The 22434-nt window shown below is 36.4% G+C and overlaps 1 protein-coding gene across 1 annotated transcript in view; it reads right to left on the reverse strand.

Moving 5' to 3' along the window:
• Positions 1-20448, reverse strand: part of CEP112 (centrosomal protein 112) — a 527068-nt gene extending 506620 nt beyond the window's left edge. Inside the window, exons 1-4 of the mRNA XM_044675157.1 lie at positions 20329-20448; positions 12806-12920; positions 5885-6075; positions 3792-3964 (exon numbers count right to left, since the gene is read on the reverse strand). Of these exons, the coding sequence (XP_044531092.1) occupies positions 3792-3964; positions 5885-6075; positions 12806-12905 (464 nt within the window). The 5' untranslated portion in view covers positions 12906-12920; positions 20329-20448. The remainder of the gene's footprint in view (positions 1-3791; positions 3965-5884; positions 6076-12805; positions 12921-20328) is intronic.
• Positions 20449-22434: the final 1986 nt, after the last annotated feature.

The raw sequence follows: 22434 nt of genomic DNA on the forward strand, positions 1-22434 counted from the left end.
ACTCAAATATACAAGGAGTTAAAGCAATTGTATAAAAAATCAAGCCATTCCCCAATTGATAAATGGGCAAGAGACATGAATAGGCAATTTTCAGGTAAAGAAATCAAAAGTATCAATAAGCACATGAGAAAGTGTTCCAAATCTCTAATAATTAGAGAAATGCAAATCAAAACAACTCTGAGGTATCACCTCACACCTAGCAGATTGGCTAAAATGAAAGAAGGGGAGAGTAATGAATGCTGGAGGAGATGTGGCAAAATTGGGACATTAATGCATTGCTGGTGGAGTTGTGAACTGATCCAGCCATTCTGGCTGGCAATTTGGAATCATGCTCAAAGGGCTATAAAAGAATACCTGCCCTTTGATCCAGCCATACCATTGTTGGGTTTGTACCCCAAAGAGATCATAGATAAACAGACTTGTATGAAAATATTTATAGCTGCGCTTTTTGTGGTGGCAAAAAACTGGAAAAGGAGGGTATATCCTTCAATTGGGGAATGGCTGAACAAACTGTGGTATATGCAGGTGATGGAATACTATTGCACTCAAAGGAATAATAAACTGGAGGAGTTCCAGGCGAACTGGAGAGACCTCCAGGAACTGATGAAGAGCAAAAGGAGCAGAGCCAGAAGAACATTGTACACAGACACTGATATACTATGGTAAAATCGAATGTAAAGGGCTTCTGTACCAGCAGCAATACAATGACCCAGGACAGCTCTGAGGGATTTATGGTAAAGAACGCTACCTACATTCAGAGGAAGAACTGCAGGAGAGGAAACATATAAGAAAAACAACTGCTTGAATGCATGGGTCGGGGTGGACATGATTAAGGATGTGGACTCGAAACTACCACACCAATGCAACTACCAACAATTTGGAAATAGGTCTTGATCAAGGACACATCACAAAACTAGTGGAAATGTGCATTGGCCATGGGTGGGGGGAGTGCGGGCGGTGAAGAGGAAAGTAGGAGCATGAATCATGTAACCATGTTAAAAAAGAATATTAATAAATGTTTAAATTTTAAAAAAAAAAGTATGTTCAGGATTGTTTTGATACCTGTATTTATTAAAAGGAGGGATGGAAATGTATTCCTGTTTTATAGCAGCTCCTATCTGTTACATGTAACAGACATGGTAAATATTTGTTTACAGTCTTTGTTCTGATAAACCATGAATATAAGTTTAAGTGAAAAAAACAATGGAAATAGGTATATGGATATGTGACTCTGAGATTAAAGTTACAGTCATCCCTCCCTATATTGTGGTTCGCTTATTGTGGTTTCAATGTATCGCAGGTATTTAAATATAAATATATAAATACATATGTATATGTGTGTGTGTGTGTATACATATATACACACACAAAAAAAAATTCTGTATTGTGGAGTTTTTGCTGTATCATGGGATTTTGTGGATGAATACCATAATGTACATAATGGAAATACATTATGCCACTACCCCTTGCACAAGTTTGCCAATGTGAGATTGTACAGGACAAACTATTGGCTGCTGGAATGAAAGGCAACCAACCACAGCGCTGTGTATGCTGGGCTCTGATTGGCTCAGTGACTGTAGCATCGGTCTGTTTGCTCTCCTGCACTATTCCCATATGTTCAGCATTTCTCCTTGTCCACTTCACATCAACATCTGATGGCTGCACGTAGTATTGCTTTGCGGTGTTGTGTTTTTCTGAAGTTTTTATAAGTTTGAATTCAGTTCAAGCCCTGTGCCACCCAACATTTTGCACCTTCCAAGGCTTCTGGCAGTGAACCCAAGCACCAAATTACATAGGTTTAAGAACGTAAAAAGAGCATATGAAGTGTTTATAAGAGTGTGGGAAAGGTTAATAAGAGTGTGGAAAAGGTTTATAGGAGAGTGGGAAGAGTTTATATATAATAAAATAAATATAACGCCACTATTTCGCAGATTTTCACTTATCACAGGGGTCTCTGAAATGTAACTTCCAAGATAGGTGAGGGATCTCTGTAGTCTTAAACTATAAATAAAATGTGGAAAGGATAAAAAAATCTAAAAAAGGATACATAAGCTCTCAAATTTCCCTTTTTATTTGAGATTCTTATCCAGTAAAGTCGACAAGAATTTATTAAATACCCTCTATGCCAAGCCCCACCCCCAACTTCAACCCCTCCCCGTCTTAACCCAGACAGAAGAGGGAGGAAGTTCTCCCTTTGGGCTGCTAGGCAGGGGGGCGGGTGATGAGAGGAGCATGTGGAGAGGGGGAGGAGAGTGGCCTGAGTGCTCTGCTCCCCTGCAGCTATGTGCCATGCTGTGAGCTAAGCTCCCCTCAAACTGTTCCTCTCCATCCCCACCACGGAAATCACCTTTGCCACAGACTCAACAAGCTGCTGTCTGCGCTGCCCCCTCACACAGCATATGAGCCCCCCACCCCCAGCTTCTTATCCCAGACAGGGGAGGAAGGAAGTGCTCCCAATGGCTGGCTTGCAGGGGGGGTGGGGAAATAAGGAATGTTCTCAGGCACAGGGGGAGGAGAACAGCTTAGCCCCAGTCTCTCTGGCTTTCTAGTAATAAACTCTGGTGAGTGACTGTAGGTGTGCCCACAGAAAAGTCTCTGCATGCTCTTTTGGCACGTGTGCCATAGGTTTGATATCACTTCCCTATACTAAGTGCTAGGGAAAGCCCTCTTTTTATAAAAACAAAAACAAAAAAGTTTTTTCTCAAGTTCGCAATCTAATGAAGGAGAAACATGAAAGAAACTATGTGCAAATAAGAGATATATAGGATAAACTAGAGATAATCTCAGAGGAAAGTCACTAAGATTAAAGTACTGGGAAAGGCTTCTTTAAAAAGGTCAGATCATAGCTGAGACTTCAAGGGAGGCAAGAGGTGGAGATAATAACCTAAAGAATTCTAGATCTAGGGGACAGTCAATGAAAATATGCAGAGCAAAGAGATGGAATAGTACTTGTGGGAAACAAAAAGGTGAACACTGAATCACAGAAGTTTATGAAGGGTGAGTAAGGTGAAAGAAAACTGGAAAGGTAGGAAAGGGTCATGTTATGAAGGGTTTTAAGGGAAAATATATGATTTTATACTTGATCCTGAGAGTGACAGGAAGCCACTAGTTTACTGAATGGGGGATAGGGAGTGACAAAGTTAGACTTTCAAGTTAGGAAGATCAATCTGACTGCTGAGTGGAGGATTGTCTAGTGAGGAAGAGAATTGAGGCAGGAAGGCCAGGCATGAGGTGATGAGGGCCTGCACCAGGGTAAAAGTTTGACCATGCTCAAATGTCTTAGCAATTGCTTGATAAATTAATAAATCTGTGTTTCTGATAGATCTGACAACCAAACACAATGCACCATGACTAAATTTATTTGCTTTAACAGCTGCTTTGAAAGTACGGAATTCCACTTCATTGGAGATCTTCACTGAGACTGGATTACCATTTGTCATGTATGGTAAAATGAGGAATTCCTTTTAAAGTATGAACTAGACTAGGTGCCAAATTTGCCCATTCTAAAAGTTTGTGCTCTTTCTTGTTAAGCAGAAAAACAAAACCACTTATAAAAATATCAAAAAAATTTTTGGTAAAGGAATATATGGGCAATGAATGTGGATGTGTGTATATGTATATAGTAAATGAGCATCTACTACAAAGCATAATTAAAAAGATGATAGAACTAGAAAGGACATTAGCATTTATTCCAACTCCCTCATTTTACATGATAAAAATAGTTAAGAACTAAATAAATTGGCAGTATATAAAAATAGCCAGAAGTAAGAAGTTTTATCTTTATGGCATACCTGTGTCCAGTTACTGGTGGTTGCATAAATATACTCTCTTCATCGGATGAAAGTCTCCATGAATTACTCAGTCTGTATTCACTTGTCCTCAATTCACTCTTTACCCAGTCTGGTAATCCCTCTGGATTTGAACATTTTGCTCTTGCTAAATTTGGTTCATCCAAATAGATGGACTATTAAAAAACAATTTAGAATTTTTTTAATGTACTATCATGACTCAATTGGTTATAATTTCCATCAGCTTTCAGATTTAACAAACTTCTTTGGAAAAAAAAGCTACTTAATTTTCAAATACATGCAACATTCAAATTAAAAAGTGAAGCCAAGAATATTATCTCTATCTTGGAATTTATGTTTTTTTAAAAAACACTGATTTACAATTAAAATTTTTGATCCATTAAAATTGTGAGATAATTATTTGTATTACATGAAAATTCTTAGTAGCTTTATCAAAAGGTTTCCTGGAGTTTCCTTTAAATTCAAAGCATTCTTTTTAGACATTGTTACATTAATTACTTTTAAACTAAGGACCAGACAAATCTAAAATGTCAGAAACCTCTATCAAATGAGATTTACCAGAAAGATGAAGTAGCTCTGAAACTGCAACATATCAGTGAAAAAATATAAATTGATTTGTAAAAATTCAATTTTGATACTTTTTTCAGTGAAGTTCAGTATACTTACACTCCACGTTTTTACCTCTTAATCCAACAATCAACATGCCAGATCAGTTATCCCATTAAATATAGCAAAACGATGTATGCTTTGGAGAAAACTCTATTTATTGTTTCTGCACTAATATCCTCCAAAGAGGTCCTTTTCTTTGTAGGTATATGAAAACCTGACCTTCGTCCAAAAGAACAGAGAATTAGTCTTATATACATTAAAATATAATGGCAATTTATTGAATAACTAGTTTATTTCATTTTTAGTTAGATAAAATCTCATATAACTACTACTCCCCAAAATTACTGATCTTAAATTTTTCATAGAAAGCAGACATCTGACTCAATTTGCAGCAAGCCAATATAAGAAATTTTACTTTCAACCTTTTTTGAGAAAATGTCATAAGTTTATATAACATTTTACTAATTGTCAAGATTTTTAAGATACCTAATTAAGAAATGTTAAAGGAAACATTACAAATGTGTTCCTTACTGTCACTATCATCATTTGATACTCTAGGTAGAGTACTCAGGCACTCAAATTCTACAACCTTCCAACAATGGTCAGGGCCATTAATCTGCCCTATGACCACAGCCACAACGAAAACGTTGCATTTTTTGTCCAAGGAAAATAAATCAACCTGGCAATGCAGCACTTCTGACATTACAGAGCCCATGTTTTCTTATGGAAATTCAATTATCATAGTATCATGGAACTTTAAGTTGGAAGGAAATTAGAGGTCTTCTAATACAATTTCATTGAAAAGCATTCTTCATGATACATAGTTAAATGCTGATAGCAAAATAAGGTTTGATGTGTTTTTGAAAGTTGATTTATAAAGTACAATTCTTTGTTTAATATTATCAACAGTTATATTTTGAAAGAATTATCACAAGTTTTTATAGTGCTGAATTTTATCCAAGAAAAATTATTTGTTCATTATACATAAATAAAAATCAAAGCTGTGAAATATGAAAGAAGCCATCTCTTAAGTAGATGACTGCAGCTAAACCACAATCATTTTGCAAAGCGATTCTCTAAAATTCTATTTCTCTTTAAGTAAAATAATGAAGAGGAAGCGAGGTAAATATAAAAGTTTTGAATTCTCAATATGTGTATACATGTGTATATATTTTATGTATGCATATATGTATGTATGTATGTATGTATGTATTCTAACAATAATTTGTTAGACACAAGACACAATAGTTGAAAAGGGAAGAAGAATTAAGATTAAATATCTAGGCCCTAGATTTTTACTTTATTTTCTGAAAGTAGACTGGTAATGAAACCTCAAAGTCCTATATAATAGAGGTTTTGTCTTTTTTTTTTTTTTACCAAAAGTCAGAATACTCTTTCTGCAAAAGTGATGATATGCTGGGAGTCCCTTCTAAAGAAATAAAATATTATATTTGAATGATACTCACCATGTAAGACGGTAAAGTTTTCAATGTTCCTGGTTCAGGTCGGTACGTAAAAGGACCTTCTAAAACTCCTCGTTTAAGCATATGTACCAATAGTTTTGCATACAGGTTTCGATTCTTCCTACCCATTATTCCTGTGCCTGCACCTGAAGGTTCACACAGTTTTCTAATCCAAAGTGCACACCTTTGTCGCTCTAGAAAAATAGGACACCCATTACTACCATTTTTTCCAGAAAATAAAAAATGGCATTACAAAAAACATACATCGAGCAGAATTTTGCCTAAACTTTTTGTCTTTGTTGTTCTCATTTTCCTTTGATTTATAATTTGTGTACATTTCTTTTGTGCTAAATAAGAGTCTGTAGCTCTAGTATCTAATAGTGATATGCTTAAATAAAATTTTTGTTGAGCTGTCTTTGTCCAAGAATGTAACTTTGATAACTATTATGAAAATTTTTACTAACTAATACTTTCAGAAAAAAAAGAATTTTGGAATAAATATAATTTTTGCAAGCAAAAGGTAATGTAAGGGTCTCTCTAAAAATAGAGAAATAAATCCATTTCAATAGCTGTAACTATAGAGATCATCTGTAATTCCAGCTGTACAAATCTAGAAGGAGATAAAATACAATCACTGAATTATTGTTTAGCTTTTAAAAAACTTACTAGAAAAATAGATTTCAAAACTTTTATCCATTAAGAGGAATAATTTCAAGGGATTTTTATCTGATTCAGAGGGCTTACTATTAATATCCCTGAAAATAATTGAGTATTATTTACAGATAATTCCATAAAACAATTATCCTTTTACAAATCTACTTTAAAAACATTGCACTATCTAATCCACATTCATTGGTTAAACAATTTTGATGTGCAATAGCATACTTTTAGTTCTCATAAAAACTATATTTTAACATTAATCTATCATCAGTCAAATTAAAATTGAAGATTATATCTAACAAAATCATAATTCTGCTTTAAATCCCTTGGGTTTATAAAGGTCAGGTTTATTTGTTGTGCCTATACAATGTATTAGTGCTGGATTTACCACTTTGCAAATGTCATTACTAACATGGGAATATGAGTCATGTTTCTGAAAAATTTGATTTCTTGGTTTGTAAATTATGCAAGTCTAAATAAAAAACTTAAATTTCAATTAGTAACAAAATGGAAATTTGACATATTTCATAAAAATTATATAAGTAAAAATAATATGAGGAGTTACTTCTATTCCTTTCACTAACATAAATCAAAAAATAATATGTTAATGTATAGCCTTTAAAAATTGCCTGGGGTTGAGAGAATGTCCTTTGATTAGGGAATGGCTGAACAAATTGTGGTATCTGTTGGTGATGGAATATTATTGTGCTCAAAGGAATAAAGAACTGGAGGAGTTCCATGTGAACTGGAATGACCTCCAGGAATTGATGCAGAGTGAAAGGAGTAGATCCAGGAGAACACTGTACATGGAGACTGATACACTGTGGTAGAATTGAACATAATGGACTTCTCTACTAGCAGCAATGTAAGGATCCAAAGCAAGGCTGAGGGACTTATGAGAAAGAAAACTAGCCACATTCAGAGGAAGAACTGTGGGAGGAGAAATACAGAAGAAAAACAATTGCTTGAACTGATGGGCTGATAGGGCTGATGGGAATATTATTGGGGATGTAGACACTAAATGATACTCTAGTCCAACTATCAATAATATGGAATTAGGCCTTGATCAATGATACATGTAAAGCCCAGTGGAATTGTGTGTCAGCTAAGGTGGGTTAGTAGGGTTTGAGGGAGAGGGAAAGAACATGAAATATGTAACTAGGGGAAAATATTCAAAATTTTAAAAAAAATTTAAAAATTTTAAAAATTGCCTGGGGTACTAACAGTTAAAGTGGCCTGCTCATAGTCATACAGTAGGGATCAGAGACAGAATTTAAACCCTGATCTACCTATTTCCAAAATCAGCACTCTATATGATTTCCTCAAAATAGTTTAAATTTTTTTATTTATCAGTTAAATATGAATCACATGTAATTATTTACTGAAATTTCACTTTTCCAGGCCATTTTATAGCAACAATGTTGTTTTTTCAGGCATTTCCAATCTTTCATGACCTTATTTGGGATTTTCTTGGAGATGGTGGAGTGCTTTGAAATTTCCTTCTCCCTTATCTTATAGATGAAACTGAAGCAACAGGGTTAAGTGACTTGCTTAGGGTCACACAGTGTGTGAGGCCAGATTTGAATTAATATATTCCTAATTCCTGGTGCCGTGCACCACCTGCCTACACAGCAATGAAACTGTAATAATAACTAATAAGTGTGTGTGTGTGTGTGTGTGTGTATATATATATATATACATATGTGTATATGTATATATATATATTCATGTATACAATTTATGGTTTGAAAAGAATTTTATGTGCATTTTATCATTCCTTCCTCACAACCTTCAGAGGTATGTACTACAGATGTTAGTACTCCCATTTAACCAGAAAACTATTTAGAGTTCAGAAGGGTTAAAGCCCTTAGTCAACCTTTAGTTTCACAACAAGTTCATAATACAATTAATGAAGAATTTGAGGTGAGGTATTTCCAGACTCTGAATGCAATATTCTTGCCAATATGCCATACATAGGGCCTCTAATACTTTTGTTAACAAAGCTATACACATTTTGCCCCAATTGCTTCACTAGCAGAAGTAGTGATGGCAATGGGTGGAGTACTAACCCTGTAAAATAATAGGAACAGTAAAAAAATGATGCAGAACATGTGAAAAGGGAGGAAAAAAGAGTTAAAAAACAATATTTATCAGAACCATAAATAAGATGGGCAAGTAGGGCTTTTCCCCCTAGGTACTGACAATACTTGTACTCCAGCTGGAGGAAACTACTGAGCTTAGCCCAGTTATTGCAAGAATGGGGAGGTGGGGGGAAGGAGGCAGGGTAAAGTAGAGGTGGTTCCAAACTAGTAATTTGATCAATGGAGGGAATTCCAAGTAAGGAAATTTCCAATGAAGAAAAGCACCTTTTCTCCAATTTATAGTCCAAGAAATTGCCTAGAACATTGAAGTGTTAAGTGATTTGCCAGGGTCATACAATCAAGTGTACTAGACTTGAATCCAGAACTTCCTAACCTGAAAGTTGTCTTTGAGCACTACTCCATACTGCTACTTAGCAAGAATAATTAAAAAGCGATTCTGGAAAGTACTTTGGGATTTTGCTAAGAAAGTGACTAAAATGTTTATATCCTTTGACCAAGAAAGCAACTGCTAGACAAAAATCACAATCACAATGACAAAAAGAAAGGCATACACCAAAATATTTATAGCAGAACTTTTTACAATAGTGAAAACTCAAACCAAAGCAAATACCCATCTTTTGGAGAATATCTTAAGTTACGACACATAATTATAATAAAATATTATTGTACTATGAGAAATTATGAATATAATGAATACAGAGAAGCATGCAAAAACATTTATGAATCAATACAAAGTAAAGGAAATAAATGATATACCCAATAACTTCTATAGAGTAAATGGAAAGATAAAGAAAACTTAGGAAACTAAATACTATGAAATTATAATAACCAAGTTCAACCCTAAAGAATACATCTCTCCCTTTCTTCTTTACAGATGCTGGAAGGACTACAGGTGTCAAAAACTTCAGTTAATATTAGCCTCAGTTAATACACTGTGTGTACATTAAATATCTAGAAGACAATCTGATCCCAGAAATCTTACATAATAGGGATCACAGAGTCATGTGTCTTAATTTGTCAGCGTGGCCGGCAAGATTCCTGACCAGCAGAAGTCAGAGGATATGACATGTGGGGACTGAGATGAAACCCTGGCCAATTGGAGGACCTCAAGGTAGGGTTCAGACTAAGTTTGAAAAGTTAGCAGGTGAAGGAGGCTAATTCTCTCTGCCATTCTTGGGGTCTGTGAAAGGAGCTCTCTTGAAGTCCCAGTACTTATCTATGTAAACCATTTCTGGCAAGTGGTAACCAACTGGCAGGGACCACATCAGGCTGGGACTACAAGAACTGGGTCTCTTGAGCTCTGTTCCTTTCTTGAACTCAAGCCCACTCCTTGGCTGGCCTTAAATTGTGTGGCCTGACCATGTGGGTAGCTGGGCCCCTGGTCCCAGATTGTGAAATGGACCAGGGCCCATGGGGAATCTAAGTCAAGAAGTACATAGCTGGAAACTTTGAGTTTAGGCTTGTATAATTTTCTTCTTTCACTGTTTCTTTCTCTTTACTAATAAATACTAATAAATTTAGTATAAAGTCTTTAAGACTAATTTTTATTCATAATAATTGGTTAGTTTTAATTAACTATTTTAGCAGCATTTTGTTTTTAATAACTTTTAAATACAATGCTGTTACTATAGATTTTTGTGTTTATTTTTAAGTTTGCAGTTTTTTAATTACATTGAACAGAAAATCATGTTTTATTATTCATTTAAATTATATTGAGCTGCCCTTTTCATAAGCAAATATAAATTATCTTTAAATTTAAAAAATCCAACCCTTATTGTTCTTACTTTATTCTTTCATATGAGAAATGACTCTATCAGAGGAAGAGGGTATAGGAAACAGGTGATATAAAAATAAAAATATTACTCAAAAAATTCAAGATTAGTTAAAATAGGAAGATATCAGATTTTGCTCTATCTCTTCCTACTCCAAGTGAGATTATCCATGGCCCAACCTAAACCTTCAGCCTCCTTGTCCATGAACATGAGAACTCCTCTATATGTTGTCTCTCCCAACAGAAAGTGAGCTCCTCGAGAACAGGTTCTGTTTCAATTTTCTATTCCTATCCTCAAGGCTTGACGCAGTGCTTGGCCCTATATAGTAAGCACTAAAAAGTGTTTTTCCATGCCACAGAGAACTATACCACCCCATCCCCCAACAAAATTTATCTGTGGCAACAAGTTAGAATGGAGTATTTTCTATGGAGCAGAGCCCCTTCAATGAGGCATGTGCACTCTGCTACAGGACATGCATGATCAGAGGTTTCCATATGGTCTCTCTGTCCCCATGACAATAGGCCTGTGTTAAAGATGACTGTTGACTGAACCAAGAAGAACTGTTTATCCAGTGGGCTTTAAAAGGAGTCTCTGTCTTTGTTTTCCCTCTTTCGCTATTTTAAGCATGTTGCTTAAAAAACTCCTTTCAACTTCCTGATAGTGAAAGAGGATGAGGGGCAGAATTCTTTTCCCTTTTCCATTTCTCCTCTCTATCTCTAGCAGGAGCTATGGTAGATATGAGCACATTGCAGTGAGAAGAGGTGCTTGTCTGGATAAGCCTCATATTGAACTTCATGACTGACTCCCTCTCTTCTGTTTTGTGTTTCTTTCCCTAAGCACAGGTGACAAAACAACAATTCTGAGAAACAGATATTTCTAGATTTGGCAGATACCTCATGAGCTAAAGAGTCCCAGAATTAATGAACTATGTTCTAGTTGCCAATGAGAGGTAGTCCCCACAACTATACCCTTTCTAAAGGGAAAATGATTACTGCCAGAAGGATGAGCTATACATGACTGGCTGATCAGAAAATATGAACCCTGAGTTGCAGTTCAGAGATATAAAGCAAACATGAAATATCTGTTAAGCTAGTCCATAAGTCTCCTGATAGTCTCTCTGAAAAAAACTTTAAAAGATGTAAGAAGTCATAATTTGTTTTTAAAACATGTGTTAATTTACTATGTCTTTTGTGTTTTAAGCATTTTTTTTATGGTGGAAGAAATGGCTCCCTTATACTTGATATCTATTATTTTGTACCATACTTGAAACTCTATAAAGGGGTAAAAACCTTTCATTCACAACTATAGGTAAAAGGCTTAACATGCAAATATTGAGATAACCAACATACTGGCAGAAACTCATTCTGAATGGTTTAATCACTCAATAAATGAATATAAGATCATATCCTTTTGTGATTATAGAGGATAGAAGGAAAATATTGTGCCTAAAATGGGAGAAAATTATACCTTAGGAAGAAAAAGGATGAAAAAAAAAAAAAAGAAAGGCTATGGACCCTAAAGATTTACTATGCTAAACATTTAATTTTGGGGGCAGCTGGGTAGCTCAGTGAATTGAGAGTCAGGCCTAGAGACAGGAGGTCCTAGGTTCAAATCCGGCCTCAGACACTTCCCAGCTGTGTGACCCTGGGCAAGTCACTTGACCCCCATTGCCCACCTTTACCACTCTTCCACCTATAAGTCAATACTCAGAAGTCAAGGGTTTTAAAAAATAAATAAATGAATGAATGAATGCATGCATGCATGAATGAATAAATAAATAAATAAATAAATGTTTTATTTTGCTTAAGGTCCCTTTTTATTACCTTCAACTACTCTGAAAATCAAAAGTTCACTGACAAATATTCTTTTATTAAGGTATCAAAGTACCAAAAGGACTTTGTTATAAAACTGTTTCACTTGTAACAGAGTATATAGTATGACAGTAAGGTTCCTATTTATTTCTTCTGATACAAGGAAGAATACAAAATATGCTTATAGTAGCCTCAGATGAAGAGTATTATAAAATGTTATTGTACTATTATGTTCTTATTTGTGAAGAAAGAATAAGGGTGTTTTTTTCAACTTTGAAAGTTATTCAGTTTGATCAAATGTTACTAGAGACAATTTACAATATTCTAAAAACAATTAATTATAGGACCAATTGATAATAGCATCAAAGATCAAATTATCACAAATCTAGTCCAATCTTCTCAGTTTTCAAATGTAGAGAACCTAAGGTTAAATTAATTCATCCAAGGTCACACAAGTAGTAAAAACAAGATTTGAACTCAAGTCACATGATTCTAAGACTTTTAACTGGACCATAATATTTTCCCAACTGAATTTCAAAATACAAATCTTAACTTAAGAAATAAACTGGGCAATCTTACCTGAATGATGAGGTAATTTTAGAACAAAAGGCTTCATATCTACCACATAGTGATCAAATTCTGCATCCAAGCTCTCCCATTTTTCTTCTTCTCTTGCCATTTCCAATCAAGGAGTCTACAAAAGAATTAAAGATAAAAAAATTGGTACACATGTTTCCCATTTATTATAATATTAGATATAAAGCAAGAAATGGCACAATTCTGGGCCTTTTTAGTAAAATTACTTCTAAATTGTGGCTCTTTAAATTATGAGTCTTGCTGTGAAAGGAATTATATGTAGGGTCTATAGCATCAAATAAGCATATACTTAATTTTTAAATTATGTCCTTATTTTTAAAAAAAATCTTAGAGAAAGGGTGACTTAAAACTATTTTTGTATTTTAAAAGCATTTGCCCCATGTACCAATGAGACTCCAGCAAGGCATATCCACTTCATATCACATATGGTACATACCTGCCCATGAATCCACACATTTAGCAACAGTAAAATATATAAAATATACTATTTCTTTTGGAGTTTTGGTGGCATGAGACTATGCCAGAGATGAAAAAGAGTAGTAGTCAATAAACCACTGTAAAATGGGCAAAGAGGTTCTTCAAAATAGTTTATTGAATAAGTTTAAAATTAGCTAATTTTATAGAAAAGAAAAATTCCAAGCATGGATACATGATTTAAACACAGAATTTGATTATGATAATAAGCAGATTAAGGGATCATAGAATAGTTTATCTGTCAGATCTATAGCTTAGGCAAGAATTTATGGCCAAACAAGAGATAGAAAGCATTATAGGATATAAAATGGACAATTTTTATTATATTAAATTTTAAAGGTTTTGTACAAACAAAACCAATGTAACCAAGATTAGAAGGAAAGCAGAATTCTGGGGGGGGGGGAGGTTTTACAGCAAATATCTGATTAAAGGTCCCATTTCTCAACTATGTAAAAAATGAGTCAAGTTAATAAAAATATGTCATTCTCCAACTGATAGATTGTCAACGGCTATAAATAGGCAATTTTCATGTAAGGAAATCAAAGCTATCAATAGTCATATAAAAAAGTGTTCTAAATCACTCTTGATTAGAGAAATGTAAATTAAAACAACTCTGAAAACAGCTCACATCTATCAGATTGGTCAATGTAATAGAAAAGAAAAATGATAAATGTTAAAGGGTATGTGGAAAAATTGGGACACTAATACACTGTTGGTGAAGTTCTGGTTTAACCTGATTTAATAAATTTGATTTAACCAATATGGTAAAGAATTTGGAACTATGCCCAAAGGACTCTAAAACTGTGCTTTGATCCAGCAATACCATTACTAGATCTGTATCCCGAAGAGATTTTTTTAAACAACATAAAAGGATCTGTTTGTATAAAAATATAATACATATACATATATATATATGCATATATGCGTGTGTGTGTGTGTGACCCTGAGCAAGTCACTTAACCCCAAATACTTAGCCCTTACTGCTCGTCTACCTTGGAACTGATATGTAGCATCTATTCTAAGACAGAAGATAAGAGATTTTTAAAAATTGTTTATACATGTAATGAGGGGGATAAAATATTATTTTTTTAAATGAAAATCATACATAAAGCTTTGCAAAACTTAAATACTATATAAATGCTAGCTGTTATTATTGTGATAACTGTTCAAAGAATGGATCAGAGTCAAATGAAATCAGAAGCTAGGAGTTGAATTACAAGGCTATTATAACACAGTCAAGGTAAAAATGATGAGGGCCTAAATTAGGTGGTAACCACATAAAGGGAGAGAATGGAAGGGAGACAAGATGTCATGCAGATAGAATGGACAAGATCTGGCAACGGACTGAATGGAGGGTGGGGGACAAGGATGACACTAAGGTTACAAAATTCTATAACGTATAAGGTAGTGGTATCCTAAATAGAAATAGGGCAGTTTGGAAAGGTAAATTTGCCTGAGAAGATGAGTTCTGTTTGGACATATTTGAGATGCCTACAGAATATCTGGAAGGGATTAACTGGCAGGCAATTGATGATACAAGTGAAGTTCAGGATTTGCACCGAAATGATTCTTCAACCCATAGAAACTATTGAAGTATCCCCAAGGAGAAACTATAGAGATAGAAAAGGACTAGGAAAAACCCCTAAAGAACACACATGGGAAGAAAACAGTAAATGAATGATGATCCAGCAAATAAGAATAAATAAGAATGGTTTAGACAGGAGGATAATTAGAAGCAGTGTCAAGGAATCCAATAAGGAGATAGCATTCCAAATGACAGAGCTATCAATAGAGTAAAAAAAAATCACTGAGAAGTCAAAAAAGGATAGAGACTGAAAAAAAGGCACTGAACTTAGCAGTAAAGGGACTACTGGCAACCTAAGGAAAGAGTCATTTTAGTAGTGGTGGTATTAGAAGCCAGAGAGGAGTGAGAAATGAAGGAAATGGCAAAAGTGAGTACAGAAAATTCCTTGTAGAAAAGTCTGACAGTGAAAAGGAAGAAAAGAAAATAATAGCTTGAGGTGATGGAAGGAAGGATCAAATGAAGGTTGTTTTTTTGTTTTTGTTTTATCGATGGGGTATTTTAGAGCAAGGAAATAGGAAGACTGAAAATGAAATAGAGAATAAGATAGATGGGCAAGCTCTTCTGAGATGAAACAGAATTTGGAGCACAAGTAAAGGGTCTTAGCAAGGAGAAGGGCCACCTCTACTCGTGAGCTGGATGGGAATGAATACAGAGAATGAATAAAAGAGGAGATTTTACTTCAGGAGACAGGAACTAAGTACAGGATAAGTACCCCTTGGCCAGGGCCTCTATCTTCCAAGGAGTGGGAATGTGAGGTGAGGAATACCAGGCAGTTTGGGCCAGAGACTAGCCTTTGTTTTTGAAAGGGCTGGATTTAATGGCACCAAGCCAAGAAAATTATATCCTTGCTGCATATCATGGCTGTATTTGGGTAAAGTACACCTACTTGAGTTAAATATGCCTTGAAAGTGCCTCCTTTCATCCCAACATTGAACCGGCACTAAGAAAGTTCTAACATTTGAGTTGTGTCTGCAACACCCACAAAACCCAGCAGAAGATTTAAAAAAAATTTCATTCAAAAAAAATTACAGAAAACATAAACTATTTGAAAAGCCACCTATTAAATGAAACTATCTAAATGTAACAATAAAATATTCCAAAACACAGGGAAAAAGCAGATCTAAATAAATGGAGAGGTAGAAATCACCTTTGCTTTGGCTATGACAAAATAATAAAAATGACAATACTACTTAAATTTTCTTATATCCAAAAAGTTACTAAACTGTTTGTACTTTTTGACCCAGTGACACCACTATTAGGCATAAACTCCGAAGGGAAAAAAAGTAGGATCCATTTATACAAAAATATTAATAGAATTTAAAAATACCAATCAAAAAAAGATTTACTGAACAAATTATAGTATATAGATATTACTAAATATTATTGAATTGTAAAAAAAAATGAAGGAGTGGGTTTAGATAAATCTGGGAAGATTTATAATCACTTATATAAAATGAAGTGTGCAGAAGATGGAGAACAATTTATACAATGACACCCATTAAAAAAAAAAACTATAGACTTAAGAAATCAGATCAATACTACAACCAACTATGAATGGGAAGTGGGGACATACTTCCCACCCATTGACAGAGAGGTGAAGAATGAAATAGACACTTTCAGACATAGTCATTATATGGATCTATTTTGGTTGACTATATTAATTTGTTATAAGTAAGGATTTTGGGGAGGGATAGTGCCATGGGAAAGAATTGAAAGAGAAAGGAATGATAGCCTATCAACAAATCTTTATCCTCCTCTAACTCTACCACTCACTAGTAAGATCACAGACTTAGAGGTGATAGGGCCCTTAACATACCATGAATTCCAACCCATTTATTTTAAAGATTGGGAAACTGAGGCCCAGAGTACTTAAGTGACTTGTGGAAGGTCATACAGCTAATAGTATCTTAAGTGGGATTTTAACTTCAGGCTTACTGACTTCAAGTCCAGTGCACTCTACCAGTATTATACTCATTATAGCCTCTAGAATCCTAGTTCCACAAAGTAATACATTTTGCTTCATTTTAAACTTCTTTAACTCTTTCCCTCTCTAGCCTTCAATGAAATCTGGCTTCTGCCAAACATCACTATATTCCTCTCCAACCCTGGATTTACATTCTTTCAATCTTTACTCCCTGCCTTCATCTCAGTGGCCTAGAGGAATACTCATTGCTTCCCAGTCTTTTCCTAGGCAACTTCAATACCCCTTTGTTTCATTCAGCAGCCTTTCCTCCTTTGAGGTTTACTAGATTCAAATTTATCATTCAATTCAGTTCATAGTGAGCTGATGTTTACTGGTTCCCAAATCATTTCCCTCCTTTTTCAAGTTTAGTATACTTCATATTCTTCCTCTCCTTCTCAACTCTTACTTTCATAAAAGGAGGCTTAAACACCTAAATTAATGTTCCTTCAAAGTTCCTAACCCTCCAGTACCTAAGCCTCCTCAAATCCTATGACTTTTTCTACCATTCCACTTCAGCCATCCATAATCACACCATAGAACTATTTATTCATATTCAAATTTTTCCATAAATTTTCATAAACTCTTGGCATTCTCTCCTCCAATCTATTATTTCCATTCTCCCTATGTCTGAGCCTCCTAAATCTATTCTTTGTAACTCAACGAAATTTCCATTTCCTTCACCCCACAGTACTAGTCATAAACTATCAATTACCCTTTCTCTAACCTCACTTTCTTCCCTTCACTATTTCAACCCCATAATCAAAACCCATAATTCAAGGTCCACATTGTCCTCTGTTCTCAAGAGACTCATGCTTTACCAAACTCTAACCTTAGATTGTAGGCAGTTAGGTGACACAGTGGATGGTGCCTAGCCTGAAGTTAAGAAGACTCATTTTAGTTAAGTTCACATCTGAAGTCAGGCACTTGCAAGCTGTGTGACTCCAGGCAAGTCACTTAACCCTGAGCTAAAAGGGGAAATGACAAACCACTCCAGTAGTTCTGCTAAGGAAACCTCAGGTGGGGTCACAAGGAACTGGGCATGACTGAACAACTTTGGATTACTCCTACCATCTGCTTCTTCTGATACTACTCACAGGTTTTAGAAGCAAGTTGAAAGTAGGTAAGCAATCAAACTGTTGGAGTCCATTACATATTTGTTATCTACCCAATCCAGGAATTTGGGCAGCAAAGTAGTCTTTCTATGCCTCTCTAATGGATTCTATATCTGACTTCCCCCATATGATATTCTAAATCTAAACCTCCTATGCCTCCCACTTTCTATCCACTCTCAGCTGAGGACTTCACCTAGAACTTTGGCATGAAGCTTCTCTTCTCCCCTATTCTACATATCAAAACCCTTTGGTATCATTCCTAACTCTCTGCCTACCCTTCCATTCTCTGACAATAAGGTTGCTCTTGCCAATACCCATCGCTTTGTATGCCTTTGAATTCATTCCTTAAAATCTTCCCTCATCGACTCAATCATCCCCTTCCTCTTTCATCTCTGACCTCATCCTATCTACATTCTCTTTACTGTGTAGACAAGCATGCTTTTTTCTCCCTTTCTCACACCTGCATTGGCCTCAACCATATCTCAAGTTATTGCCCTCTATCACTCCTTTCCTTTTCAGCCAAACTACTAGAAGAAACTGTTATAGTCATTTTCTCTTTTCCAACTATATATCCAGTACCAGTCTCTCCTAAGCTCTAGTCCCACATCATCAAATGCCTATTTGACATATATATTCACTAAACATATTAAACTCATTATGTCCAATACAGAACTCATTATCTTTCCCAAAAATCCATTTCTCTTCTAAGGGTACCAACATCCTTCAATTTCCTCAGAGGCTTTCAGCTTTAGCATTATCCTCAACTCTGTACTCAGTTCCTCCACACAAGCCAATTAGTTGCTAAATCTTGCCTCTTCACTATCTCTCACCCCCATATCCAATCTATTGCCAAAGTCTGTTAGTTTCACTTTTGCAATCTCTCTCAAATGAGCCCCCTTCTCCAACACCCCCACCAGAACAGACCCTGTTCACCTTATGCCTAGACAATTGCAATCACTTACTGATGGATCTGCCTGCCTTAAATCTTTTCCCACGCTAATCCATCCTTCATTCAGCCACAAAAGTAATTTCCTATAGTGCAAGTCCCACCATGTCATGCCTTCTACTCAGTAAACTCCAGAGGCATCCTATTGCCTCCAAGATCAAATACAAAATCTTCTGTCTGGCATTCAAAGTTCTTTATAACTTAACTCCTTCCTACCTTTCACCTTACACCTTACTCCAAATCCCTTACTCTTTTATACAGTAGCACTGGCCTCCTTGCCATTCCAAGAAAAAAACTCTTTCTCTACTCTAAACATTTTCTCTGGCTATCCAGTCATGCTGAGAATGCTCCCCCTCATCTCCACCTACCTGGCTTCCTTTAAGTATTGACTAAAATCTCATCTTTTACAGTAAACTTTTCCCAACCTCTTAATTCTAGTGCTTTCCATCTGTTAATTCCCTTTTATACTGTATATAGCTGGTTAGTAAATATTTGTTTTTGTCTCCTCCTTCAGATCACTGTTGTTCAGTTCATGTCTTGGTTTTCTTAGCAAAGATACTGGTTTGCCATTTCCTTCTCAGTTCATTTTACAGATGAGAAAACTGAGGCAACCAGGGTTAAGTGACTTGCCCGAGGTCATACCATCTCTGAAGCCAGATTTGAACTCAGGAAGATGTCTTTCAGACTCCAGGGCCTGTACTCTATATATTGTGTACCCAGCTGCCCTCCAATTAAGATTAGTGAACCTCTTTGTGTATCTCAAGTGATAGCACAGTACCTGTCACATAGGCGGGTGATTAATAAATGTCTGTGGATTGTTAACTGGGCTCAGATCCACGGATTCTATCAGGGTAGAGTCTGTTCACACCATCTTCATGCTTCTACCGTATTTTTTTTCCTTTAACTCTGAATGTAAGTTCTTTGAGGGCAAAAGGTTGCTTCGTTTTTGACTGAAATCCCAGCTCCAAGCGCAGTGCCTGGACCACGATTTGATCTTCAAGATACTTGTTGACTGGTCCAGATGGACTTTCGGTTTAACGAGAGCCAATTGGGGGAGGGTGGAAGGGAGAAAGTAGGGGAGAGAGACCGGGAAAGAGACCTCGTATTTCTCGTCAGGCGGGACGTTCTGGAATCTAAAGGCTACCACAGATTCCACGCCCGGCCTGGACCCCGGGGAAGATCATAGAAGAATGTGGGTCGCCCTAGGAGCAGAGCGCGTGTACCGACTAGAGGGGAATAAAAGAAGCAGTAATAGAGGGTGAGGGAGAAGGGGTTTCTCCTCCTCTTTCCTCAAACCCAAGGAAGGACTACCAACCTCCACACAGAGGGGCAGCGGTGGACCCTACTCCACTGCCTCCCCAAATCCCCTTCGGGACCCTGGTTTGCATGGGGGAAGAATTAAAAATCCTAAAAGACAACAACAACCTGGCGCCCCTACGGTCAGCCGTCCTGTCAGCTTCCCGCGGCCGCAGCCGCCGCCTGCCGCCCCCAAACGATTTCAAACCAGGGCTCACTCCTCCTAGTCTGCAGCAGCCACTGCCCGGGCCTCCCTGCTGGTGGGGTAGAAGGGCAGGATAGATGGGAGGACTTCCGTCCTTGAAGGCCCGCCCTCCCAGGCCCGGACCGCCAATGGATGCGGCCGTTGCTCTAGTGATCTTCCCCTTTTTTTTTTTCCACCACCCACTGAGTCTGCGCAGCCCGAAATTTACCAGAACTCAAGACCCCATATTTCTCAGGCCTCTCTGACCCCTCAACTAGAGTTCCTGAAAATTAGCTGTCTGTGAAAGTGGGCAGGCTGCTTTAAAGAAACCACTCTGGTTCCGGGCCGGAATTAATGAAGAAAGTTGAATTCGGCTCTGGCTGTTTTTTGTTTGCGAACACTTACTGGGAGCCTGAGAGACAAAAGAAAATCCCTGGAACTGAGCTCAATGCAGGTCACTTGCACCGCTATTCACCAAGCGGCTACCTAGAGCACTGAGCTAAGTACTCAGGGAAATAAACATTAATTTTAGAGAATACCAAAGACTCTGCCCTCCTGGAGGTTGCAAGGAGTAAATAACTTCTTTGAGCCTCCAGTTCTTCTGTAAATAGGAAGACCCGAGTTCAAATGCATCCCAAACACTAGCTATGTGTTCTTGAGCAAGTGATTTTGCAGCTGTTTGTCTCTTTCCTAGTCTGTGAAATGAGGATAATAGCAGCACCCTACATCCCAAGGGGTTTTTGTGAGGATGAAATGAGATAACCATAAGTAATTCTATAAATGCTAAGTATTGTTATTATTCATTAAATCCCCTCAGGCCCATCATCAACCCCAGAAAGTAATCGCAAAGTAGTAAATTTTTTTTAGTATTTTTCATTGATTTTTTTGTTTTTATATCACCTAGATTTCCCTTTGGATCTTTCCTCCTTCCTCTCCCAATGAGCTATCCCTTATAACAAGAAAAGGAAAAGAAAAGAGTCCATTAAAGTCAATTAATACATAAAAAATATTACTTTATATATGCAATGGACCAAGACCTCGGCAAGGAAACACAAGTGTCTTTTCTTCATATCTCTTATTTGAACCTAAAGTTCTTTATAACTCACTATTCTTCATAATTTTGTCACATTCAGTTTCAATCATTTTATAATTGTTGGTTTTTCTATTTACATTTTTGTGGTTATTATGTATGTATTGCTTTCCTAGGATTGCATACTACTTCTTATAATATCCCTGCTTCTCTGTATATCATACTGTTTATTTTTACACTATAATAATATTTCAGTAACATCGATGTACCACAATTTATCTATTTCCCAGGAAATGAGTATATCTACTTTGATTCCAGTTTTTTTTTTTTTGTCATAACAAAAAGTGCTTTTCTAAATATTCTGGTATGTGATAGACCATGGTACCAAAACCTTCCTTCCCCCAATCCTGAAACTAATTGCCCCCCCCCCCAGCACCTGCTAGCCCCAGCACCTGCCTGGCAGGAAACCGGGACTTTTCTGCAGGCCTAGACACCAGGTTACCTCATTCCTGACAACCACCCTATAAATGGCTACACTCTTCTCCACTCAGTTAAGTGGAGAAGTTATCTTGCTGGTCTTAATCTCCCCCACTCCCCTTTGCCTCCCTCCTAGTATAAGAAGCACCTTGGTGATAAAATCCCCTCTATCAATACAGGTTGATTCTGAGTCCACTTAAGAAATAAATTTGTTTTTCTTGAGCCCTTTTTAAATGTTGTTAATCTTTACATTCCAAGTGTGTTTCCTGTAAAAAAAAAATGTTGTGGGGTCTCACTTTCTCATTCATTCTGTTATCCTCTCAGTTTTAAAAATGTTGAGTTTAAGATATCTACTGAACATCTGGTTTGAGATATCTGAAAGGCAATTAGAGACCAGTATGTTGGCAAGGGCAGGTAGGTGACATATAGATAGTAATTAAATCTATGGGAGCTGATAAGATTTCAAAGTAAAGCAGTATAGAGGGAGAATAAAAGAGGGAACAGAATCCTGTGGGACATCTATGATTAGAGGGCATGATCTGGA

The sequence above is a fragment of the Gracilinanus agilis genome, chromosome 4 (assembly GCF_016433145.1).
Source record: "Gracilinanus agilis isolate LMUSP501 chromosome 4, AgileGrace, whole genome shotgun sequence".
Taxonomy (NCBI): Eukaryota; Metazoa; Chordata; class Mammalia; order Didelphimorphia; family Didelphidae; genus Gracilinanus; species Gracilinanus agilis.